At 37.0% G+C, this 27042-nt stretch overlaps 1 protein-coding gene across 3 annotated transcripts; it reads left to right on the top strand.

Annotated features, from left to right (window-relative positions):
* Positions 1 to 58: 58 nt before the first annotated feature.
* CCNT1 (cyclin T1) lies at positions 59 to 24766 on the top strand. 3 transcript variants are annotated; one of them, XM_081310086.1, is made up of 9 exons: positions 63 to 327; positions 2106 to 2187; positions 8326 to 8454; positions 11674 to 11734; positions 13117 to 13179; positions 15287 to 15332; positions 17050 to 17213; positions 17378 to 17448; positions 18873 to 24766. In XM_081310086.1, exons 1-9 carry the CDS (start codon positions 167 to 169, stop codon positions 20274 to 20276), a joined length of 2181 nt encoding a protein of 726 aa, XP_081166212.1. In that variant the 5' UTR covers positions 63 to 166; the 3' UTR covers positions 20277 to 24766. The 3 variants fall into 3 exon arrangements, 2 of the variants coding, with proteins under 2 accessions (XP_081166212.1, XP_081166213.1); XR_014024086.1 differs by lacking the exon at positions 17050 to 17213 and having other exon boundaries at positions 59 to 327; positions 18873 to 19011; XM_081310087.1 differs by lacking the exons at positions 63 to 327; positions 2106 to 2187; positions 8326 to 8454; ... (1 more) ...; positions 13117 to 13179; positions 17050 to 17213 and having other exon boundaries at positions 15314 to 15332.
* Positions 24767 to 27042: the final 2276 nt, after the last annotated feature.

Below are 27042 nucleotides of genomic sequence, written 5' to 3'. Positions count from 1 at the left end.
CGCTTTGACTTTCGCTTCCTTAGCGGAAGCTTGTCCGACCTGGCGGTCGATTCGTAGCGGAAGTTCGTCACGTCGCAGTTGTCTCCGCACAGCGGATGTGTGTCGCCCCTGAGGTGACGCTGGGAAGTGCTTGCAGCCTCCGCCGCTGCCTTGTAGTTGAAGCGCTATGGAGGGAGAGAGGAAGAACAACAACAAACGGTGGTATTTTACTCGAGAACAGCTGGAAAATAGCCCATCCCGTCGTTTTGGCCTGGACCCAGATAAAGAACTTTCTTATCGCCAGCAGGCGGCCAATCTTCTTCAGGACATGGGACAACGTCTTAACGTGTATCCTTGTGGCCTAGGCCTTCGGCCTTGGAGTCGGTTCTGCACTGCCCCGGCATTCAGGCCTCAGGCTCTGGCGGGGAAGGAAGGGGGTAAGAAGGTCGGCAGAAGCTGGATGTCTAGTGGGGAGAGCCCACGATGGGGCAGACCGAAGCTGTTCATGCGAGGGAAGCGAGGCGGAGTCAATTTCCCGCTCGCTCACCCGTGCCACCAACCTTGCCGGGAATTCGTATCTTTTCCTGGCTTTGTGTTTTAGCCAATCCTTCTTAGGCCTTCTTCACTGTGTTCTGACCTGGTTTCGTGACTTTGAGATTCTTCTTTCTTCTGTGTCTTAGGAGTCTGGTAGAAGTTTCACTGTTGACGTCTGCCCCCCAAACTTAGTGTGTAAAAAATAGTTTCGGGACAAAGCTGAACTAGGCAGGGTCCCATCGTTGGTTCAAAATCCGTTCCTCCTACTTCATATGCAAATAACCTGTTAAGTTCTTGGCTGTCTTGCCTGTAAAATGGACACCTCTTGCATTTGATTCTGTGCCCCCCCCAAAATGCTTAGCATTCAGACGTTCAAATAGTAGTTGTTTGCTAGAGTGTTATAGAATTTCAAAGTTAGAAGAGTCAATTTAGGTTTGGAGGGATGTAGACCTATGGATCTAATGTTTAGTTTACCAATGTTGTGCCCTTAAGTTACTCAGGGAGTATTCGTTTTCGTCATGTTTCAAAGATTAGGCAATTTACTTTTATTTGTCAGAAAATTTACTCATTTTGTGGCCGAGAAAATTAATATAGTTTTAAAGTTATTTTCACTCTGCTTTAATTTTTTTTTCTTGGTGAAGCTTCTGTTTATGCAGCTTTCACTTAAATTTGTTGCAGACTGTGATGTTTGTGCCTTAAGGATGTGTTTGCTTCAAAATAGGTGTCCTCTTTATTGCCAGTTTGTTTCCTAAGCATCCAGTCTGTGGAATTAAACCCCCAACCCCCTAGTTCTATTTCAGTGTATCCTTAAAATTCCTTTTGTAGTATTTAGGTTGTTGCCATTATGGGACTGTGTCATCTTTATACTGCACACTGAGCACATTGTCTGCTGAGGTCTTTATTTTTTTGTGCTGCTAGAGATCAAATCTAGGGCTTCACCCAAGCTAGTAGGCAAGTGCTCTACCGATGTGCTCCATTCCCGACCTGCTGACATCTTTAGAAGTAAAGCACTTAAAATTTTTTCTATATAGCTCAGAGGTAGAGTGCAGGTAAGTGCAGTGTTTGAAAAATGTTTTATTTTTAGTAAATGAATATCAGTTCATTTCACAGTGTTTCTAGCCATCAGGATCACCAGGTGAAAATGCAGGGAGAAGTGGAATTGAAAGGTGAGAGATAGTGGAAATATGCCCAGGGGCCAAATTAGGGAAGACCTAGTAAAACTTGTTAAAGAGATGACCTGAGGTATCGGATCATCATTACAGGATTTGTAGAAGGTAAATGACCGAAAGTTCTAAAAATTAGTTTTGTTATAAATCTTGATTCACACATCCTGAGAAGTTTATTTTGTTGTTGTTTGTTCATTCAGTAAATGTATATTAAATACCCCTTATGTGGAAGGAATTATGCTGTCAATAGGCAGTTAGTAATTTTGGCAAAAGAAAACAACACCTCCTTTTTATTTGGAAAGGTAAGTATGATTTTCACTTAGGACTGTGCTTGGCCATCTGGTCTTTTTGTTGGGGGAGAGAGATTATATTTTGGGAATTATGCTGCCTATCTACTTGATTTGGACCTTAACTTGAGTACTTCAGCTCACAATTGACTATCAACACAGCTATAGTATACATGCATCGATTCTACATGATTCAGTCTTTTACACAGTTTCATCGAAATGTAAGTATAATTTCTTGTATGGTGTAATCTTTTGTGATTGATTTCAGCTCCCTGTTTTTGGTAGGTCTTTGCTACTGAATTGGCAGTTGAATTTTAGTATGTAGCATTGATCACTTTCATTATGTGTCAAACTACTGTTCCGAATTCAGCCTTGCAATTTGCTGTGAAGTGTCTAGTTTTCTGGTAGGGTAAGTATATCCATAGAGTAGGTGGATTCTCTCATAAAGAAATAGATAATTGAACACTTAGTAAATTAATGTTTTGAGTTAGAGGAGTAGCATTAAAGGGAAAATCATGCTTAAATTAAGTAAAATGTTTAAAGAGGTAAATATGAATATGGTCAGAAAGGCAAATGAATATAAGTTATTTAAATTCTTTCAGACATCTTTGATAAAATTTTGATGAATGATCATTGGAGGCAAAGGTACATTATGTGATAATAACTGGGCAAATGACTCAAGAACAAGAGAAAGAAAATAATAGTAATGAAAGAACTTTTTTCTTGGACAGAATTGTAAATACAGTAGTGCTATTTTCAATTTTACTACCTGAAATGGTATTATATAACATTATTATAAATGACTTGGAAGTGAATACATAGTGATATCCCTGTTGTAGGTAAGACTATATTTGTTTAATGAACTCCCTAGATAATAGGAATAATCTTGATCAGCACTTTGTTTATTATTGAACTCAGTACCTCACACGTACTGGGCAAGTGCTCTAACACTGAGCCACAATCCTAGACCCACTTTTTTTCCCTTTTCTTTTTACATTGTTCTGGGGATTAAACCCAGGGATGCTTTACCCCCACCCTATATCCCCAGCCCTTTTTATATTTTGCTTTGAGACAGAGTCTCACTAAATTACCAGTGCTGACCTTAAACTCCTGCTTTATCCTTCCAAGTAGCAAGTAACTAGGATTATAGATGTATGCTACTGTACCTGGCTCATTAGTTTCGCATCTTTTTAAATGGCTATGTAATGTTTGCTTACCATCATTTATTGAACTAGCTTAGCTCCTTATTGGTGGACATTCAGGTTGTTTCTCATTTATTATAAATGTTACATGGGATGGTCTTACAATTATAAAGTACACTTATGTGAGATTTTAATGTAAATTCCATTAGGTAGAATTTCTAGGCCCAAAGGTATGCATATGTACAAGTTTTGAAAGATAGGACTGTTCAGGAAAGGGCCTTTTTTCTACATTCAAACTAACCACAAATATTCATTACTTCTTAAAAAATATTTGAATTTTAGTTATAGGTGGACACAGTGTCTTTATTTTATATTTATATGGTGCTGAGGTTTGAACCCAGTGCTTCACATATGCTGGGTGAGCTCTCTACCTCTGAGCCACAACCCCAGCCCCCAAATATTCATTAATTTAAGAAATTTTTATTGAGTTCTAATTGCTTGTCAAGTTCAAGGGATACATTGGTGAATGAGAGAGATAGGGTCTGAAATTATTATTATTAAAAAAAATTTTTTCTGGTTGTTGGTAGACACAATACCTTTATTTTTATGTGGTACTGAGGATCCAACCCCCTGCCTCACCCATGTTAGATGAGCTCTGTACCACTTAGCAACAACCCCAGCCCCTGAAATTATTTTCTTAATTTACTTTTCTTCAATTAATAAAGTTGAGCTTCTTTTGCCTTTGGTTCTGGTTCTCATGATATTGAAATAAATGAATGTGGGCTGGGGATGTGGCTCAAGCAGTAGCGTGCTCGCCTGGCATGCGTGGGGCCTGGGTTCCATCCTCAGCACCACATACAAACAAAGATGTTGTGTCCACCAAATACTGAAAAATAAATATTAAAATTTTCTCTCTCTCTCTCTCCCTCTCCCTCTCTCTCACTCTCTCTTTAAAAAAGAAAGAAAGAAAGAAAGAAAGAAAGAAAGAAAGAAAGAAAGAAAGAAAGGAAGGAAGGAAGGGAAAACTGTTGATACCCTTTGCCCCCTTTTTAGTGTTCTGGTGTGTGTTATCTCTTTTTTTTGGTGGTACCTGGGATTTAACCCAGGGGCTCTCTCCCACTGAGCTACACTCTGAGCTCTGAGGCTGTCCTTGAACTTGCCATCCTCCTGCATCAGCCTCTCCTGTTTCTGGGGTTAGAGATGTGCTCCATCATGTCCAACTTGTTCTTACTTTATATGAGCGGTTTATGTATTAGAGCTATTGTCAGATGATGTGAATATTTTTTTCTCATTTTGTTGTATTTCTTTTATAGTGTTTTGGATCCTAGTGCCCATGCCTTTCTTTTGTTTTTGTTCTTTTTTGATTTGCTGCCTGGAATTGAACGTGGGGTGGTTAACCACTGAGCCACATCCCTGACCCCTACTTTTTAAAAAATTTTTATTTTGGGGGCTGGGGATGTGGCTCAAGTGGTAGAGTGCTCGCCTGGCATTCGTGCGGCCCAGGTTTGATCCTCAGCACCACAGACAAAGATGTTGTGTCCGCCAAAAACTAAAAAATAAATATTAAAATTCTTCCTCCCTCCTTCTCCTCTCTCTTAAAAAATAAAATTTATTTTGAGACAGGATCTTGAGTCTTAGGGCCTGCTAAATTGTTGAGGCTGGCTTTGAACTTGTAATCCTTCTGTCTCAGCCTCCTTAGGCACTGGGATTACAGGGGCACCACTGAACCGGGCTATTTTGTTTTTGAAGATTTTTTTTTGCGGTTTACATACAATAAAGCACAAAAATCTAAAGCATACAAATTGATTAATTTTTGTATTATATAAATTTTGTAATTAACACATTGGTAGAGATGTGTTAGTGCTTTTCAATTGAAATAGATTTTATTTATTTAGTAGAGGTGGTTAAATCACTTTTCTTCACTTAAATTCAGGAACTCTATTTACTGTCTATGAGAGAAGAAATTTAACCTTATTAATTGAATTTCTATATTATTTTAAATGCTTTTGTGAAAAGTGGTGAAATATAAAAGTAATAGGTGGATTTTGTGTGTTTATGTTATATTTTATATATTTCATGACATGCTAGAGACTCAAACAGCAGTGATAACAACAACAAAAATTTGGCTGTGGGGGGCGGCTGGGGTTATGGCTCAGTGGTACAGCACTTGCCTAGGACAGGTGTGGTCCTGTGGTCGATCCTCAGCATCACATAGAAACAAACAAATAAATAAAATTAAATTAAAAAAAAGAAAAGTTGGTTGGAGTTGTGGCTCAGTGGTAGAACACTTGTCTAGCTTGTGAGGCTCTGGTTCAATCCCTGTTCAATCTTTATTATGGCCAAAACAAAAACAAAACAAAAAACCCCTGTATTTTTAATGTATAAAAAGTTTGATTATGTGTATTTTACTCTTATTTTGACGCTTTAAGAGATAAAGCTTAATGTTGGACCTTTAGGCAAGTGACCGTAGGCCTCAGAATTCTCCTGTTTATAGTCATTGATAGTATCTATTTCATAGAATAGTTGATAAGGTTTAATTAAATTAATTGTTTAAAGTGCCTGCTCAAAGTAGACAGACAATAACTTTTTAAAAAATATATATATTTTTAGTTGTCAGTGGATCTTTATTTTGTTTATTTATTTGTATGTGGTGTACTGAGCTTTGAACCTAGTGCCTCACATACTCTAGGCAAGTGCTGTACTGCCAAGCTACAACCCCAGTTCCAATAACTATTTATTTATTTAGTTCTAGGTGGACACACAATATATTTATTTCATTTTTATATGGTGCTGAGGATCGAACCCAGCGCCTCACACGTGCTAAGCAAGCACTCTACCACGCCATAAACCCAGCCCCCAATAACTAATTTTTTAATGGAAAAAAATTTTTACTCTTAAATTGGTATAAGAATCTCTTAGAGAAACTTTGCCTTTGATGGGAAAATTATTGATAAACAAACTCGAAAATGATCCCATGAGATGTGTATTCCATTAGATTTTTTTTCTCAGCATAAATATTTTTAGTGCTGCCCTATTTTTCCAGAGTGATGCCTATGTTTTTTTTTTATTTCTACTGTTTTTGCCTGTTCTAAACTTTATTTTCCAATGCCTGAGTTACTATATTCTTCTTTCTTAAAAATTAACTTTTAATGTTTCTCATCTTTTCATCCTTCTAGTCCTATCTGCTAATTTCCTAAATATTTCTTATATTTCCATTTTTAAAAAAATCTTTTGTGTCATTCTTGTTAAAGATCTTTAGTATCTATTTCATTTAGCTATTCAGTTTAGTGTTCAAATGTTCTTCATGGGCTGGAATTGTAGCTCACATGTAGAGGGCTTGCCTAGTACATGTGAAGCACTGGGTTCGATCCTCAGCACCACATAAAAATAAGTAAAATAAAAGTATTGTATCTATCTGCAACTAAAATGTGTGTGTGTGTGTGTGTGTGTGTGTGTGTGTGTGTGTGTGTATTTTGCGGGGGGGTACCAGGGATTGAACTCAGGGGCACTGGACACTGGACACTGGACCACTGAGCCACATCTCCAGCCCTATTTTGTATTGTATTTAGAGACAGGGTCTCACTGAGTTGCGCAGTGCCTTGCTTTTGCTGAAGCTGGCTTTGAACTCATGATCCTCCTGCCTCAGCCTCCTATGCTGCTGAGATTACAGGTGTGCGCCACTGTGCTCGGCTACAACTAAAAATATTTAAAAAAAATATTCTTCATATTCTGAGACTTCATATCTCTAGCCCCCTCATACTCATATTTTCTTTCATGCCCATTTTCTTCTAATTCTTTATTACTAAGGACTGAGGAATGGGCTGGGGATATGGCTCAAGCGGTAGCGCGCTTGCCTGGCATGCCTGTGGCCCGGGTTCGATCCTCAGCACCACATACAAACATAGATGTTGTGTCCGCCAAAAATTAAACTATAAATATTAAAATTCTCTCTCAAAAAAAACTTAAAAAAAAGGACTGAGGAATACATATGTAGCAAGCTCAATATACAAATGAAACAAATGAGAAGGAAAAGAATTGTTACTATGAATTGAGTGTGTGGAATAAATTTTATTTAGAAAAATATAACAGGAAACAGTGGGGATACAAATAAGTATTAGAATATTTCAGTTCTAGTTAGTAAAGTGAAATGTTTTAAATTCCATAAAATTACATTTCTTTGACTCCTGGTAAATTTTAGCTCTTACCATTACAATCTTTGATTCATTGATATATTTTAAAATTAATTAATTTTCTTTGCAGCCCTCACAAATGCTAGACAAAGACTTAGCCACTGAACTATATACCCCTATGTTCTTTTTATATTATTTAGTGTCTGAGTTTGTTGTCTACTTGTTTATTGGCTTGAGTTTTTTTCCTTCCTAGATGCTTTCTTGTATAATTTTGTGAGTATAATACTGGGCTTTGTATTTTTTTAGATTTGATATTTATATTTGTAAATGATGTGATTTACGTACAATAAAATTCATTGTTTTAAAGTATACAATTCACTAGTGTTCAGTATACTCATAAAGTTGTATAACCCTCATCATTATGTAATTTCAAAACATTTACATCACCCCAGAAATATCTCATCTGTTAGTCATTCCTACTCTCTTTGTAACCCCTGGCATCCATTAACATTTTTGTTTCTATAGATTTGCCTCTTCTGGATATTTCAATTTACTGTTTAAAAAACATAGAGTGCCAGGTATGATGTTGCATATCTGTAATCCCAGCATCTTGGGAGGCTGAGGCAGGAGGATAGTGAGTTCAAAGCTAGCTTCAGCAATTTAGTGAGGCTCTAAGCAATTTAGCAAAACCCTCTCTAAATAAAAAAAAATTAAAAAATAAAAAGGGATGAGGATGTGGCTCAGTGGTTAAGTGCCCCTGGATTTAGTCCCTGGTACAAAAAAAGCCCAAAAAACCCAAAACAATGATTTGATACAAATTAAAGAATCTCACTTTTAATTAGGAAGCTGTTTATGAATAGTTGCTTTACCCAGCAATAACTTTTAACCATAGTTTGAAGGATTGATGTTTGAAAGTTGACATGGATTAATGGATAGGAGAGAGAAAGATGTTATACTTAAGGGGAAAAGTGTAAATGAAACAACGAAGTTGGGAGAAGCAAAGAACTTGATTTGAGACTTAACTTGACTTTTCATCAACCTTGATCTAGAAATAAATAAGTATGATTCATTTATTGTTTTTATCTAGTCTGTGGCTCCTGCAGCTTTGTTTCTGGCGGCTAAAGTGGAGGAACAGCCAAAAAAATTGGAACATGTCATCAAGGTAGCACATGCTTGTCTCCATCCACAGGAATCACTTCCTGATACTAGGAGTGAGGTAGGAAAGTGATTACGTTTTTTTTTTTTTTTTTTTTTTTATTGCAACAGTGTTATAACTTTAATTTGGTGAAGTTTGAATGTGGGTTTATGTGTTTTTTTTTTTTTTTTTACTTACTATATCCAAAATATTTTCCCATTTTAATTAATTTTCTACCTTTTTATTTATTTGGTGTTGTTGGAAATTGAACTCTGCGCCTAATGCATTTTACCACTGGGATACATATCCAGCCCTAAGACATTCTTATAGATAGATTTTTGTTGTGGATACATTGAAGAAATAAGTTCTGGGGACTGCGGTTGTAGCTCAGTGCTGGAGCACTTGCCTAGCACTGGGTTTGATCCTCAGCACCACATAAAAATAAATAAATAAATAAAATAAAGGTATTGTGTCCTCTACAACCAAAAAATAAAAAATAAAAATAAATGAGATCTGTTGCTAGTTTTTTCAGACTAACTTAAATCTTAGTGTGAAAATGAACTAAATCTCTGGGTCGTTTGAAAGAAATTGTAGGGGCTGGGGTTGTGGTTCAGCAGTAGAGTGCTCGCCTAGCATGTGTGAGGCCCTGGGTTTGATCCTCAACATCACATAAAAATAAATATATAAAATAAAGATATTGTGTCCAACTACAACTAAAAAATAAAATATTAAAAAAAAAGGGAATTGTAAAAATCACATAGAAAATTCAGACACTCAAGAAACAGTTTAGCTGGGCTCAGTAGTGCACGACTGTAACCCACAGTGGCTTGGGAGGCTGAGGCAGGAGGATTTCGATTTCATAGCCAGCCTCAGCAACTTAGTGAGGCCCTAAGCAACATGGTGAGACCCTGTCTCTAAATAAAATATAAAAAAGGGCTGGGGGATGTGGCTCAGTGGTTAAGTGCCCCGGTTTAGTTTGTTCAGAAGAAAATCCATTTATTTCATAGAGGACCCATGCATTCATTTTAAGAGATTTAAATAATGTCACATCAGAAATCCATAATTTTTCTCCAGTCTGCTATGAATGTCAGCCCTCTAAGTACTCCCCAGTTTGTTGACTTCTAAAACCAAGAGTTTCCCTTTTTTAAGAAAGTCAAGCTGGGCACAGTGGCACACACCTGTAATCCCAGCGGCTGGGGAGGCTGAGGCAGGAGGATCACAAGTTCAAAGCCAACCTCAGCAACAGCGAGGTGCTAAATAAGCAAGTCAATGAGACCCTGTCTCTAAATAAAATACAAAATAGGGCTGGGGATGTGGCTCAGTGGTCAAGTGCCCCTGAGTTCAATCACCAGGACCAAAAAAAAAAAAAAAAGGTCAGGATGGAAGAAAACAAAAAGCTATATGTACAAACATAGTATAAAGTTCTGGAAGACTATATATGGAACTGTAATTAGCAGCAGCATCCTAGGAGACGAGAAGATGAATTTTAACTTGTATTTGAAATGTTATTTTTTTCTTTTTTCTTTTGAACTTGTGATCCTCCTCCTCAGGTTCCCAAGTTGCTGGGATTATAGGTGTGCATCACCTGGCCTAGTTATGTTCTTTTTTTAAATTTTTTGTGGTGCTGGGGATTGAACCCAGGACCTTATGCATTCCAGGCAAGCACTCTGCCAACTGAGCAATATCCCCAGCCCCCTAATTGTTTTGCATGTAAGTGTCTGGCGTTCATTTTTCTCTTTGGGTCACACTGGTACCTCTTGTTAAAGAGTGATTGCTATAGATTTTTTTAGGTTTGAAGACTAGTAAATGCTACTGGTTCATGTAATTGAGTTAACAAAATAAAACACAAACAAATCCCCACTTTCCTTTTTCTAAAGTATATTTACATAATTTCTTACCTGAGCCACCAGCTCTTATGAAAGAGTTAGGGAAAAATATTTTCTCTACTATATGGAAAGGAGAACTAGCAAAGTTTCAGTCTTTATTAGATTTATTCAAATCAAAGAACTAAGTGGGAAGTTAACTACAGAACTCCTGACCCAGATCTCATTTTCCTAGAGACTATTGCTTTCCAGTAGAAATAAAATGAAACCCACATTTGTGAAAATTGAAACATTTTAAGTTTTCATTAAATTTTATTAAAAATCCTCATTTTGGAGGCTGGGTTTGTGAGCTCAGTGGTAGAGTGCTTGCCTAGCATCTATAAGGCCCTGGATTCTATTCTTAGCACTATAAAAAAAAATCCTCACTAAAAAATAATTTTAATATAATATATTTTACATAACTTAAGGTATCTAAAATATTTTCATTTTAGCATATATTATTCAAAAGTTACTAAATTTTACATTCTTTTTTAAAGATTAAGTGTTTAAAATCCATTGTTTATTTTATAGCAATGTGGCACATTTCAATTTAGACTACCTTTGTTTCAAGTTTTCTATAGTCACATATGGCTAGTGGCTGTCATTTTATCTGGCACAAATCTGAAATTCTTTTGTTCATTTTTCCTTTGAACTCGTATTAGTTTTTAGAAATCTAGTATTATCCCAAAGAGATGCTTACAATACTGTAGAAAGGATTCTGCAAATATATTTTGATGGTGTTGGAAAAAGGTGGTGTTATTAATTTTTTGTGTCTAAATCATTTTAATTTTAAAACTTAAAATGTCAGGCAACTTAGAGACAGGCCCTGTTTTTTTAAATAAAAAATAAAAAGGACTGGGGTGTGGCTCAGTGGGTAAGTGCCCTGAATTCAATCTCTGGATTTACAAAAAAAAAAAAAAAAAAAAAAAAAAAATCAGTCTGAAAATGAACTGTATCAGGTGCTTTCTCTGTTTTCTGTAGCCATATGTAAAGTATTACTACTTGTATCTGGTTTACTTTTTTTGGGTGGGCGGTGGACTGGGGATTGAACTCTGAGGGGTACTCAGCCACTTAGACACGTCCCCAGCCCTAGTTTATGTTTTATTTAGAGGCAGGGTCTCACTGAATTGCTTAGTACCTTGCTTTTGCTGAGACTGGCTTTGGATTTGAAATCCTTCTGCATCAGCCTCCCAAGCCGCTGGGATTACAGGTGTGCATCACCACATCTGGCTATTTTATTTTTTTTTTAAATAAAGGAAAATCTGTGCCAATTAGATATAGGGATAAGGATTGTATTTCAATTCCTATTCTACCTCCTAACTCCATCTCTGCCTTTCATTGTCTTTTTTTTTTTTTTTTTCCTGGAAGGAATTGATAGTTGTTTATACTTGATATATTATGCCTTTTTAGGAAATAATTTTTGACTTCTCATCTATAGGCTTACCTGCAACAAGTTCAAGATCTGGTGATTTTAGAAAGCATAATTTTGCAAACTTTAGGTAAGTTTATTTTCCTTTAAAAAATCAAAAATCATTTGTGTAAATAATGATTTAATATTAAAAATTACAAAATAGCAAACAGTAAGAAAATCCCTTGGGAAGATTTTTGCAAAGTATTGCATATATTTCTGGATTATAGAGGTTGTAGAATTTAGAGTTGAACCTTACCTGTACCAACAGGGAATATAGGTATGGTTGACTTTTGAAATAGCAGTAAAGTTTTTTTTTTTTTTTCCTTTCCTTTTTCCCCTACTCTAGGGTTTTTAATTTACCTTTTTTAGGGTTTGGCAGTTTTTAACCTGATAAATAATGGCAAAACTATCTAAAGAACAATTTTCCTTCTGTCGATTATTCTCTTCATTCAGTCATTATATTTAAATACTGCATTTGTTTGTAAAATTGGTAACTAGTGTTCAGCATAGCACAGTGGAAGTGGAGGAATTCAAGCCATAATGGTTGTGTGGGCAACTCTGATGATGCATAGCAAATATGAAAATAAGGATTTTGTTTTTCTTGTTCTTTAGGGCTGACATTTTTCTTATCTTTAGGTAGGATAGGATTTCATGAGTGGCATTTGAATGTTATTGGTACAACTTTTTTTTTTTTTCACATGTATTTATGCATTTTTAGTTCTTTCAGCTATTCAGGTGGTTGAAGTGGAAAGATTGCAAATTTGAATCTAGTCTTAGGGAGACCCCATCTCAAAAATGAAAAGAAAAGGGCCAGTGAGGTTCAATTTTCAGTATTAACACTCCCCCATTTTTTCTTTTAAATGTAGAAACAAGATCTAATTCACAAAAATAAGTTATCCTTTCAGAATAATTTACATCATGTCAATTTCTCAGTATTTATTGTATCTAGAAAATTTTAGTTATATACTTAAGAAAGTAAACTTAATTCAAAAGTAATATTTATAGGCACACTGATCCTGCTTAAGTTATTTTTGTAAAGACCATTTGAAATTGGATAAAATGATCAGTATCTATTGTAACATGATGAGATGGAATAAAACCAAGATGAGAGGTATAGTTTTTAAAATATTTTTTCAAGAATAAGCTTTAGAAGATAGTTCAAGTGACTGCTTCTTCTAGATTATATTATGTTCTGTTGTCCCTAAAATGTTTTGTGTTTAGAGGTTTTTGGTTCTTCAGTGGTTTTGAGATCTTATTGGTACTCTCTAGCTAGAGTGTAACAGCTGTGGAGATAATATATTTAGAGAAGAATATACTGTGTACTGCGTACTTTGACTTAGTCTCTGAACAGTAATGTTTGGAGAGAGAAATGAGGGCGGCCTTTAATGATGACTCAGATAAAAGAAATCTCAAATGTGTTGAGTATCTTTAGCTTTTTAACCAGTTTTTTTTTTTTTTTTTTTCTTGAAGGCTTTGAGTTAACAATTGATCACCCACATACACATGTGGTAAAGTGCACTCAGCTTGTTCGAGGTAAGTAATACACCTGCTTTGGCCAGAAGCTGAATTGAAAGTAATTGACTTCAATCAAAATTATTGGTCCTGGCTTGGAGTTTTTCTTTTGGGGTTCATATTATTGCTTTTAGATGATTTACAGTTAAGAGAGAGTTAACACATTGAGGGTATTTGTCAAAGATTGGGGGGAGATTTTGAAAAATCACTAAGTGCTAGTATCTAATGGTAATTTTAAGGAAGTCTTGGGAGTGGGTGATCTTATTTTAATTGTAGGGCTGATTAAAGACCATCCAGATGATTGAGTAGAATTTATTTGAACTTATTTCCATGCATGACAATCCCTTGGTAGGACTTTTCTTCTTCTAGTTTAATGATAGTAGCTCTAATTGAATGAAACCTAGTTCTTTATTTTATTAATTTGATTATTTTTTTTGCAGAGGAAATCAAACCCAAGGCCTCACACATGCTATGCAAACAATTTACCACTGAGCTATACCCCCAGTCCTCAGTTTCTTTTATTTCATTTACATAGTAGTATCAAGAATATCGGGTGTAGCTCAGTGTAGAGCACTTGCCTAATACATGTGTGGTCCTGGATTTGATCACTACCATCCATTGCCAAAAAAATTCTGGACACCTTTGTATATTTAATGCCTTTTAGAGATTTGTAGACCAAACTGATAATTGGCCTTATTTTACATTTTTTTTTTTTTTTAGAGAGAGAGAGAGGGGGGGGAGAGAGAGAGAGAGAGAGAGAATTTTTTTAATATTTATTTTTTAGTTCTCGGCGGACACAACATCTTTGTTGGTATGTGGTGCTGAGGATCGAACCCAGGCCGCACCTAGGCTTGAGCCACATCCCCAGCCCCTTATTTTACATTTTAATAATGTAATTATTAAATTAAAAATTCCCAAAGTTTTCCAGATTACATTGTATTTGAAGCATTAAAATTATACATGAGCAAAGATAGGGTTAAACAGAGACAGATTTAATATTAAAAAGACTTAATTCTAAAGAAGATAAAAGAATGTATGTAATCTCAGCTACTGTGGAGGCTGAGCAGGATGATTACAAGACCAGCAATGGCAATTTAGCCAGAGCCTGTCTCAAAATTAAATAAGTAAAAGGAGTTGCGGACATAGCTGTTGTAAAGCACCCCCGGATTCAATCTCTAGTACTGTCAAAAGAAGAAAAAAGATCAAAATTTGCTTTGTCCTCAGGACAGATTTTTTATAGGAGGGGGAACGTGGTGTTTTTCATTTCATTTATGTTAAACAATTGAAGCTATTTGAGGTCTAGGGATTAAATTACAGGCTACTCAATTAAAAACTTTTTTTTTTTTCCCCTAAGCAAAAGTCACTTTTCCCAAATTCATCAGTCTTTTAGATTCTTATCTTGCTGCCAGATCATATTAGTTCATCCCCTGGCTTAATGTGTCTCAGTGATCCCTTGGATCAGAATGTCTGTGTTACTTATTAAAAATCGCTTGTCTCCTTCTTCCGACATATTGAATCACACTCTAGGGAGCAAGTTCATTAATTACATTTTTTAAAATATTTTTTTAGTTGTCAATGAACCTTTATTTGACTTGTTTATATGCAGTGCTGAGAATTGAACCCAGTGCTTCACATATGCTAGGCAAGCGCTCTACCACTGAGCTACAAGCCCAGCCCCTCATTTATTACATTTTTAAACAAATACCCTCAATACCTAATATGCAGAATAAAGCTTGAGTCTCTAGGTCTGGAATCAGCATAATTATTAACATTAAAATAATTAAAATTAAAAAATCATTGTGGTGGCACACAGCCTTGCTCAGGCTGTAAGCAACCTGAAAGGTCTGGGGATATGACTCAGTAGTTAGGCGACCTTAGGTTCAATCAACCTGGTTGAGCCAGATGTTTAGCATATATTAGCACCTGGGCTTAATCCCCAGTGCCTCCCCCCCCCCAAAAAAATTTGTTATTTCCTTTAGTAGAATATAAAAATCAGGCGATGAGATATTTCTGCCTCATTTACTACTCTATTTCACACAGTAACTTGCAAATATAAATACTTACTAAATATTTGTTGATTATAAATGGCAGTAATAACTTTTCCTTTTTTTTTTTTTTTTTTTTTTAGCAAGCAAGGATTTAGCTCAGACATCGTACTTCATGGCAACCAACAGGTTTTTATATTTCAATTTTTTCCCTTCTGTTTTTGATACAATGTGTTATAGATAATTCTCTGGTGAATGTAGTTTTTTTTTCCCTGCAGTTTTCATTTTGTATCTTAGATTTCATGGTGCTTTTTAATTTGCTAAGGTGATATGATTATTTAGTAGTGATTCTTTGATTGCCTGCCTGTTCTACATGTGTTACTTTGCTTTAAAATAACTAAGAGCACAGTTCTGAAAGTTCATGTGAGTTTAGAACTCATTAGTAGTGAGTAAATATCTAATTTGGAGGATTTTGCAGTGATGTTTCCTTTGCCCAAATGGACATGTGTATGTATAGAGTTGGCAATATTTTTCTTTCTTTTTTTAAAAATTATTTGTATATAACTTTACTACCAAATGACTTTCTTGCTTTCATCTCTGATCTTCCAGTAATGTTTGTTCATTGAAATTGAGAATACCCTTAATAAGTTCAGTTTTATGACATAAGTGTGAATTTATTGAAATAAACCATCAATCAAGCAAGTTCACATTTTTTAAAAAAATATTTATTAAGTTTTAGGTGGACACAAAATCTTTATTTTACATTTATGTGGTTCTGAGGATCAAACCCAGTGCTTCGTGCATGCTAGATGAGCACAATACCACTGAGCCACAACCCCAGCCCGCAAGTTCACGTTTGAGAATGATTTTTTTTTTTTTTTTTTTTAGTACTGGGGATTGAACCCGAGTGCTTTACCACTGGGCCACATCTCCCATCCATTTATTTATTTATTTATTTATATTAGTTATATTTTTTAATATTTATTTTTTAGTTATAGGTGAACACAATGTCTATTTTACCTTATATGATGCTGAGGATTGAACCCAGTGCCTCTCACATGCTAGGCAAGCCCTCTACCTCTGAGTCACAACCCCAGCCCACCATAGTGGTTTTTGTCTCTGAGACGAGTCTTGGTAAGTTGTTTAGCACCTTAGCTGAGTTGCTGAGGCTGACCTTAAACTTGTAATTGTCTTGCCTCAGCCTTCCAAGTTGCTGGGATTATAGGCATGCACCACCATGCCTGGCTTGTGGTCTGTTCCTTATTTTTATTTTTTAAATTTTTTGTAGCTGTAGATGGACAGCATACCTTTATTTTATTTGTTTATTTATTTATTTACTTATTTTATGTAGTGCTGAGGATTGAATCTGGTGGCTCACACATGCTAAGCAAGTGCTCTGCCACTGAGCTACAGCTCATCCCCTGTCTGTTCATTATTTTAAATAGTCCAGAACTATGATTGACAAAGAGAAGATGATTTTTAGGGTATTTCCTTAGTATTTGATTAGGGATTAAATACAAAAACCCTAAAATTTTCCTTAAGTACTGAGCTTATTCTCCAGATAATAGGTAATAAAGATTTACTTCTGAGCTTTGATACTGGTCCAGAAGTTAATATTTTTTAAAAAAATGGATATGTACCTTTTTTTTTTTTTTTTTTTTTAGTCCCTAGTCAGGGTATGGATTGAATTATAAGTGGAAAAGAAATTTAGAAATGTTGTTAGCCTGCACAGTGGGTTAACAGAAAATCATTATATTGAGTGCTGAATCAGAGCATAGGATAGTTCTTGCCCTCTCTCTCCTGTGTATTTTTAGATTTTTTTTTTCTTCTAATAATGGAGAGTTTTAGCTTTGGGTTGAGGATTGAGAGCTCATGACACTCTCTGTTTCCTTCCCTCTGATGTCAGCCTGCATTTGACCACATTTAGCCTGCAGTACACACCTCCTGTGGTGGCCTGTGTCTGCATCCATCTGGCTTGCAAGTGGTCCAACTGGGAGATCCCAGTCTCAACTGATGGGAAGCACTGGTGGGAATATGTTGACGCCACTGTGACCTTGGAACTTTTAGATGGTAAGTTTTAGAGTAAGGGACCTTGAAAAGCACTTGCTCTTGATTTGCCACATATCTGGCCAAAGGTGACTTTATTCAGATGAAAATAGTGAGTTAAGTTGGTTGAGGTTATTCTTGTTTTATTATCTCTGTCTCTCAGTCTTTTTTGAATGTTTTATTTGTAGAATTGACACATGAATTTCTACAGATTCTGGAGAAAACTCCCAGCAGGCTCAAACGCATTCGGAATTGGAGGGTAAGAATCATTGCTATCAATTGTTCCTTTTTTTTTTTTTTTTTTTTGGACTATATCAGGGAATATACCAGAATTGGATTTGTGTCCTGGTTTGGAATTTCCCTTTTCATAGTTATGCAGTAATTATGACTTCATAGCTTGGATACTGGCCAGAAGTCTGTAGTTATAGGTGATAGAAGGTTTTGCTTTGTGTATGTAATACTTCTGATAATGATTATTCAGTAAGCTACATTGGTTAAATAATTTCTATGTGGAGACTGTTAGGGAAGAAAAGTTGGCTTCTCTGAGAGTATTGGCTCCTAGTAGAGGCAAGATGTAGAGTTAAAAAGGTAGAGCTGATAAGCTGGGTGTGGCACATGCCTATAATTCCAGCAGTTCAGGGGACTGAGGCAGGCTCAGCAATTTAGTGAGGCCCCATCTCAAAATACAAAGTGCTGGAGATTTGGCTCAAGATTAAGCACCCCTGTGTTCAATCCCTTGATACTAAACAACAATGAAAGGTTAGAAATGGTGTCATAATTTTATCCTTGAATCTTTGTTGAAACTTTCATATTAACTACTTTTAAAATGGGTTTTAGAATTTTTCACATAGATTGCAGCCTAAAGTTACATTTTAGATATTTTTCAAAGTCTTACTTAGGAATAATGGAATCATTCCTCCCCCGTCCGTCCCCGTCCCCCCCCCCCCTTACAGTGTGTTTGAAAACATTTTCCTTTGGGCTAGGGACTTAGAGCACATGCTTGTCATTGTCATGTATCAGGCCCTGGGTTTGATCCTCAATACCAGAAAATTTCCCTCATTTCTCATAAATCCATACTGATAAGTATAAATACATTCTCCTAAGTTGAGTGAGTTGCAGAGATTGTTTGCCTCCTAGAAGCTTAGGGTTAAAAAGTAGGGTTGAGAGCTGGACACAGTGGTGCATACCTGTAGTCCCTGATTGGGGAGGCTGAGGCATGAGGATTGCAACTTGAAGCCTACCTCAGCAACTTCACAAGGTCCTAAGCAAGATTGTCTGAAAATACAAAGGACTGGAGACGTAGCTCAGTTGTAAGATACTCTTGGGTTCAATTCCTGGTAAACCACCCCCACCCAAAGGAAAAAAAAAAAGCAGAAGTAGGCTTCAGAGCATATAGTTCATCTTTCACTTTAATTTCTAGAATTTAAGGACTAACTATAGTCACAAGCAAACATACTTAATGTTTATAAGTGATTTTTAGTTTAGCACAGTTTTTTGCCTTGTAAAATTAGTATGACTTGATTGACAGTTTTAAATTCCTTTATGAGGATTATATATTTATTTGCTCTTATGTTAGGGCAGCCTCCTGCTTGTTTTGACTTATCCTGAGCAAGTACAGTCTACTCATCTTACTGGATTTTAATTTAATAAATTACATGAGGTGATGTTATTTGCTTCATTTAGGCATGTCAGGCTGCCAGGAAATCAAAAGCAGATGACCGAGGAGCAGATGAAAACACTTCAGAGCAGACAATTCTCAATATGATTTCCCAGAGCTCTTCCGATACAACTATTGCAGGTTTAATGAGCATGTCAACTTCATCTACTACGAGTACAGTGCCTTCTCTTCCAGTCTCTGAAGAGTCATCAAGCAACTTAACCAATGTGGAGATGTTGCAGGGTGAACGTTGGATATCCTCCCAACCTCCTTTTAAACTAGAACCTGCTCAGGGTCATCGGACTAATGAGAATTTAGCACTTATAGGAGTCGATCATTCCTTGCAGCAGGATGGTTCAAATGCATTTATTTCCCAGAAGCAGAGTACTAAGAGTGTGCCATCAACTAAAGTCTCCCTGAAAGAATATCGTGCAAAGCATGCAGAAGAGTTGGCTGCCCAGAAGAGGCAACTGGAGAACACAGAGGCCAATGTGAAGTCACAGTATGCATATGCTGCCCAGAATCTCCTGTCTCACCATGATAGCCATTCTTCAGTCATTCTAAAGATGCCCTTAGAGGGCTCAGAAAACCCTGAGCGGCCTTTTCTAGATAAGGCTGACAAAACATCTCTCAAAATGAGACTTCCAGTGACTGGTGGCGATAAAGCTACCTCTTCAAAACCAGAGGAGATAAAAATGCGCATTAAAGTCCATGCAGCTGACAAGCATAATTCTGTAGAGGACAGTATCACAAAGAGCCGGGAACACAAAGACAAGCACAAGACTCACCCATCTAATCACCATCATCATCATAATCACCACTCACACAAGCACTCTTACTCACAGCTTCCAGCTGCTACTGGTAACAAACGTCCAGGTGATCCAAAACATAGCAGCCAGGCAAGCACGTTAGCACACAAAACCTATAGCTTGTCTAGTTCTTTCTCATCTTCGAGTTCCACTCGTAAAAGGGGTCCCCCTGAAGAGACTGGAGGGGCAGTATTTGATCATCCAGCCAAGATTGCCAAGAGTACTAAATCCTCTTCCTTAAATTTCTCCTTCCCTCCTCTTCCTACGATGGCCCAGTTGCCTGGGCATAGCTCAGACACAAGTGGCCTTCCCTTTTCACAGCCTAGCTGTAAAACTCGAGTTCCTCATATGAAACTGGATAAAGGTCCCTCTGGGGCCAATGGTCACAACACAACCCAGTCAATAGACTATCAAGATACTGTGAATATGCTTCACTCCCTGCTCAGTGCCCAAGGTGTTCAACCCACTCAGCCCCCTGCATTTGAATTTGTTCATTCTTATGGTGAATATCTCAATCCACGGGCTAGTGGAATGTCCTCCAGATCTGGCAATGCAGACAAACCCCGGCCACCGCCTCTACCATCAGAACCTCCTCCACCACTTCCACCCCTTCCTAAGTAAAAAAAAAAAAAAAAAAAAAGAGGAGGAGAAAAAAAACTTCTAAAAAACATGCGCTTTTTTTTTTTTTTTTGACTACTGATATTGGACTGAGAAAAATGATTCCCTTATGAAATATGTCCCTCTTCTTGGACTAGGGAATAAGTTGATGTTGAGACATAGGTGGGAGGGTGGTGGAGGGCCTTGGTTATTATATCTGCTGCCTCATACATTTAACTATTTTATAGTTTTTACTGGTATTAGAGAGGTGGGAATGTGTTGAAGCTGTGAAAGATTAAGAACACTTTCTCTAGGCCTCTCCACTTCCTAATTAGGTTGATTGGGGTAGTTATCTTCCCTCTTCTTGCCAGAACTGAACCATGGAGGGTTTGTTTTATCAAGTAATTGTGGGTTCTTTTGATGTTTAATATATCAGAAGAGAGGAAGTATTTAAACGTCAAAATCTTTTAAGAGACTTTAAAAAATAATTTAAAGAAAGTAAGTTATCTGTTTAGTTTTTTTATATAATTGGGAAGGGGATAAGAATTTTGCTGTGTGTATGAGGTACATAGCAATGACTGGGGGTGGGTGGGATTGGAGGGTGGGAATGTGTGCAGGGTGGGTGGGAGGGTAGGCTTTTGGCCAAGAGTTCTGAAATAGGCTCAGGCCACTTGAAGTGTTGAGACCTTTAAGTGTGTATGTAAGCGTGGGTGTGTGGGTGTTTTTTAAGTGTGTGTGTTTAAAAAAACATCATGTTTTATCTTTCCTTCGCTGTCCTTTATCATTTTCACTTCCCAATAGTCTACTAGAGAGAACATAGTTGGCCTTGAGAACATGAAGGAAGAGGCATGTATTTCCTCCTTTATGTTGTGATTGAGGAGTAGCACTGTAATATCTAGTTTGGGCAAGCGCAGCCAATGACCTGATTCTCAACTCCATTATCAACTTCCTTTTTACAGCTTTGTTCTTTTTAATGCAGAACAGAGGTGGGGTTGAGGAAGAAGGGTTAGAGAGCAAGGCCAGCTTCTGTCCTACAGAATTGGGTATGTCTTTTTCAATTAGGCTTTGGGAAAGTGTTCAGATGAGAGTGTTCTCAGGGTCTCTGAAGGGAAGGAGATGTGCTATATATATCCTGCTTATGAAAGCCCAGACTTATGTGACAATAGTTTTCGTAGAAGACTTGGAGCTAAAGGATACTAAAAACAATGAAATTGTGATTTGAAATTCTTAGGACATTGTATTTTAAATTACATTATGAATGTAAGACTTGCTGTTTATCTGTATATCTTAAGGGAAACAGCTGCATCCTTGTGTTTGCAGCCTATATGACTTCAGATTGGAGCTTGTGAATTTAACAGTACTGGTGCCGAGAGAGTGAGCAGTACTTGCCAGCAAATACTGTTATGTATAGAATGTCCATTTTTAGATTCTAGATGGAGGTTCCTAAGGAGATTTCTAAGAGTCCCTAAAAAAAAAAAAAATCAGGATTCCTGTCATGGGTGCTTGATTATCACATATATTAGGATTGAACATTTTGATGTGGAAGGACTGAAAATGCCACATAATTCAGATCGTTTGGTGTGTCATTTGGTCTTTGTGGCATTTTTGTTATGGGGAGGATGGTGCAGTTTGAATTTATCTTTTTTAATGCAACTTCCATCATGCCAAATAGTATTTAGGGGAGAAGTCTCATTCTTTTCATTGCAAGTCATAGGGAGACGGGAGTTATATATGTGCTGTTGTATGCCATGAATGGATTGGGGGGGAAACTGGGGCAGTTAGCATTGATGGTGTATTGGCCTGATATAGGAAGGACTATGTAGGAAAGCATAAACCTGAACTGAAGGTGAATGAAACAGAGTCCGTATCAATGCATATTTGGATTATCTAGAGTGCCTGCCTGTGCTGTGTAAAATAAGGAGCTCTTTGTTGACCTGTAAACCAGTAATACTTCTTGGAATGTCACTTAACTTTTCTAGATGACAATTTCCTCTTTCTTGGTATTTTGTGTTGTGCTAGATAATTGGTAGATGCGTGGTTGTGTTTACTAAATTTAGATTTTGTGTTTGTTTAGATTTTGTTTGGTGGAGTCTGCTTCTATCCAGACCTCTCCAAAAGGGAATATGCCATTTAGTTTGTATCTGTATCTTTGTGGAATTGATGATCACTGATTTGATTGTGAAAGTGTCTCTCTAGCTTTTAATTACTCTTAATTAATGTCACATTTTCTAATCACATGCAGTCCCTTACCAGAAGCACATATCCACTTGATGTCATATCAGTTCTCCATGGCAGTACTGTAGTTAAGTTCCTTAGAACTTGCTAGGAATGAACCACCTAAAGAGTTGCTTTATGCTGTGGAGTCTGGCCTTTGCACTAGTAGATCTTTGCTGATATAAATCAGGTTAGAGACCTCTCTCTATTTATGCCTCCTGGTACTGTCTTAAGATACCTACAGTGTCTGTTTTTAGATCTATGCATATATTCTGAACCGTCTTATGGACTCTGCATGAAGCTGATGCATTATCTTTGGGTTAACAGATGTGCCTGTCAGCTAATATGCATATTGTCCAAATTCTACAAACTTAAGTTTTCTAAGGGTTGTGTGATTTCTAAGCTGTGTGTCTTCTCTACCCTCACGCCTTCAAAGGGTGAGAAATGGGGTTTGTATATCCAAAGTTAGTCTAGTAAACATGACTTTTTGTTTCTTTTAACCTAGACTGTCAAGGATAGGTCATGGTGGTCAGCAGGCCTGGAGCTTCAAGTTCTGTAAAAGTAATTCCAAAAACTTTGCATAAACAAAATACCTGTGGATTGTCCTTAGGGCTTTTAATCCAATACCTGTGTTGCTCTTGGCTAAACTCTAGTGAAGTATTAATCTAAAGTCAACATGGTCTTCAGAGGCATCAGTTATGCTTTTTGGGTTAAGAAAATACTTAGGTATTAGTCTAATCTTCCCACTCATTAATCAATGTTTCCATATTTGAGACTCTTAGCTTCCTTTTTCTTTTAAATCAATTTAGTGTTTTGATTTAGTGTATCCTATGTAATTTTGTATTATGGACTTCAGTGTTGATAGGACAACTTAAAATATCCAGTTGCATACAGCAGTGGATTCAGATATTGAAATAAAATCATGGTATCATCACTGCCAGGTTTTTTTAAGCCTATGGAAACCTAATTCCTCATACTGATAATGCATACCCCTCATAACTTGCTTTTTGGAAAAGGCAATTTGAGGGTCCCTAACTATCCTGGTGTGATTGGATTTTAAACACCTGTTTTCCTTTATTTTTGGAACTGATTAATTTAAAAATTTAACTTTGATTAGTTATTTTGATGCTAGTGCTAGGAAAAGAGAGAAGCTAGAACATCTTGAAGTTGGAATGCAAATTTTCTTCTCTTGGGTTTGGGATAATTTAAGCAGTCTATGCAACCCATCTGAATTGTGAGAAATGGTCCTCTGTCATCCCACCGTGCTTTCAGTGACTAATACCTCCCCAAATGTTTCATGTTCTTGCTTGTTATCATCCAACTTTTAACTGAATTTTGGCTCCTGATGAATTAGGAAATGTTCTTTTTGCACCACACTGTTAAGTTTTGTTTTCTATACCTCTCTGGATGTGAGTTTGAAGCAAGCACGGTACTGTAATCTTGCCTGATAGTCTGGAATCATAATTAACTTTTAAGTGGGAGAGCTCTCCATTTTAATGTTTCTAAAGTTTTTGTATGAACGTGGTGTTGGAAAGGGGAGGAAAAGAAAAAGAATGTTTACTAAAAAGCAGTGTCTCCTTTCCCTTGATGAGTGTGTATTTGTGGTTGAATGAAAATAAACTTGGGTTTTGTGTTGCCATGTTAAGCATGGAGAGGGATGCTTGACAGCATGCTAATTGAAGCCAGAGTGAGTATTATCTCCATCAGGTAATCGGGAACTCTTCAGTGCAACTGAGGACCTGATTAGTTGTTGATCATAATGGAATTGGTTACAAAGTGAAAGTGCTGTATGGCTTAAGCACCCAAAGAATGCAGCAGCCTAACTTAGACTTAACCTGTTTTTGAGCTTGAAGTTGACCTTTTCCCACCCTACTTTACACACTTAAAACTGTCCATTTTCTTACGAGACCAAAGAGCAAAAGGAAAAAGAAAACAAAAAACACTTTACCAATTTATGTCACTCAGGTACAATTTTGTGGTGAGAATTTTCTCTCTTTCTTTGTATTGCTCTTAAGAGTCCTTTCTCAGCATATTATTCTGCTGTTGCCTCTGTCCTCCTTAGGGGACCTCAGTTTTGGATGCTACCCTTGGGATCTCTACTGCTGTTATGTGAATGATAGGATGTAAGTGACCATTATCATAAGGGCTCTTTGTAAAAAATTCAGAAAATTTAAAAAAAAATTAAAGAAGGATGTTGTATACATTTTATAGTCTGGCTATCAGTTTGATAACTTGCTGTCAAGTATGTTTCTCAATCTGTATTTATCCATCCCATCAATAAATGTTAATGATAAAACGTTCATCTGATTGTTGTTTATATGTACCATGTCGGCAAATTAGTCCTTAGTCTTTAACTGTCATTTTATTGATATCATTACCATTTTATTTCAGTGTTAATGGCATTATGTTCTTACTGTAAAAGATCCCACAGGGATTCGAGTCCATTGGAAAGACCTAAGCTTTGGCCATTACAGTGAACCTGGTAGAATAAAGGATGTTGTAGTTAGGAGGAAAAAAACCTCATTCTGTATTCTTGAATGAATACTTGGAAGAACAACTTCTAAACAAGCAAACAAAAAAGTATAGCTCTAACAGATGATAGCAACATTAAGCCACTTAGCAAGCAATATCAACATGATTCATAAGTATATACATATATATATATATATATATATATATATATATATTTTTTTTTTTTTTTTTTTTGCACAGTGGAGTGAATCCAGGGCCACTTAAGCACTGAGCCACTTCCCCAGCCCTTTTTTTGTATTTTATTTAGAGACAGGTTCTCACCGAGTTACTTAGGGCCTTGTTAAGTTCCTGAGGCTGGCTTTGAACTTGGGATTCTCCTGCCTTATCCTCTCAAGCTTCTGGGATTACAGGCGTGCACCAGCATGCCTGGCCATAATTTTATTTTTTTCCATTTTATTTATTTTTAAATTTTTTTTTTTTAAAGAGAGTAAGAGAGGAGAGAGAGAGAGAGAATTTTTAATGTTTATTTTTTAGTTCTCGGCGGACACATCATCTTTGTTGGTATGTGGTGCTGAGGATCGAACCCGGGCCGCATGCATGCCAGAAGAGCGCGCTACCGCTTGAGCCACATCCCCAGCCCCTATTTTTAAATATTTTATATATATTTCCATTTTATTTTATTTTTGGACCATGGATTGAACTTAGTGGCACTGGACCACTGAACCACATCTCAGAATCTCACTGAGTTGTTTAGTGCCTCACTTTTTGTTGAGGCTGGCTTTGGACTTGCGATCCTCCTGCCTCAGCCTTCAGAGCTGTTGGGATTACAGGCGTGTGCCACCTCGCCCGGCCATAATTATGTCTTGTATCTGAAAAACCTGCGTTGTTAGGAGAGACAGAAAATGTTTTGAAGAAAAAAAAACATCCTTGATGGTGCCTAGAAAAATTGTAGAACCACATACATAGGGGCTGGGGATGTAGTTTGGTGGTAGCATTTGTCTTGTATGTGTGGAGCACTGGATTTGATCCCCAGCAACACAAAAACAAAACACAACAACAACAAAAAACTCAGGTACACAAGAAATCTTGTAAATTACATAATTAAGGAATGAACTTTTACGCAAAAGTACTCCAAACTTGCAGGTTAGCAGTAGCTATAATTTAAAAGCTATAAAAGGAAAAAGGTAAATATTATGATACTTATAAAAAAAAGTAAATTGTGTTCTGAAGTTCATTTTTTTTCCTAAAATAAGGTAACTTGAAATTTTTGTTTGCTAGGCAAGCCCGAGGTGGGGACGGGGTGGGGGTGTGTGTGTGTGGGGGGGGATGGGGTGGGGGGGAGTGTGTGTGTATGTAATGCTGGAAATTTGTGTGTGTGTGTGTGTGTGTGTGAGAGAGAGAGAGAGAGAGAGAGAGAGAGCGCTGAAAATTTAATCCAGGACCTTGTTCTTGCTAGGCAAGTGCTCTACCACTGAGCTACACCCCCAACCCCCCAATTTTTATTTTCTACTTTGGAATTTTTGTGGAACTTTCTATTCCTGTCTTCTTTGTTATCCTTGGGAATAGATGAGGTATAAATAATTTAAAGTTTGAATACAGCTGCAATCCCAATTATAGGGCTTGTTTAATGAATTGATACATAGGACCATGCCTCATTTTATGACCAATACCTATATCATCATATCCTTATCTCCTATGCATTTTTTGGGTGGGGGCACTAGGGATTGAACTCAGGGGCACTTCCACTGACCCACATCCCCAGCCCTATTTTGTATTTCATTTAGAGACAGGGACTCATTGAGTTGCTTAGTACCTCCCGTTTGCTGAGGCTGGATTTGAGCTTGTCATCCTCCTGCCTCAGCCTCCCCAGCCGCCGGGATTACAGGCTTGCGCTACCATGTCCAGCTAGCTTCCTGTATACTTTTGACAGGGAAAAAAATTGATTGCTACGATTCAGTGTTCAGTCGAAGTTGAATCCCTTTCTAAGACATGTTGGCAACTGGGTGCATTGGTGTGTCTGTGATCCCAGCTACTCAGGTTAAAGGCAAAGAGTCTCATCACAATTTAGTAAAAGGGTGGCTTAGGTTGCAAATGCTGAAGGTAA

This window comes from Spermophilus citellus (genome assembly GCF_964194105.1).
Source record: "Spermophilus citellus genome assembly, chromosome: 10".
NCBI lineage: Eukaryota > Metazoa > Chordata > Mammalia > Rodentia > Sciuridae > Spermophilus > Spermophilus citellus.
The sequence above is the reverse complement of the archived record's forward strand: the minus strand, read 5'-3'. Positions and strand labels throughout refer to the sequence as shown.

Coding starts and splice junctions, on each gene's coding strand:
- CCNT1 (XM_081310086.1), top strand. CDS start 167: ATGGAGGGAGAGAGGAAGAACAACAACAAACGGTGGTATTTTACTCGA. Junction 2,188..8,325: donor TTACACAGTTTCATCGAAAT/GTAAGTATAATT, acceptor GTTTTTATCTAG/TCTGTGGCTCCTGCAGCTTT. Junction 17,449..18,872: donor AACGCATTCGGAATTGGAGG/GTAAGAATCATT, acceptor TGCTTCATTTAG/GCATGTCAGGCTGCCAGGAA.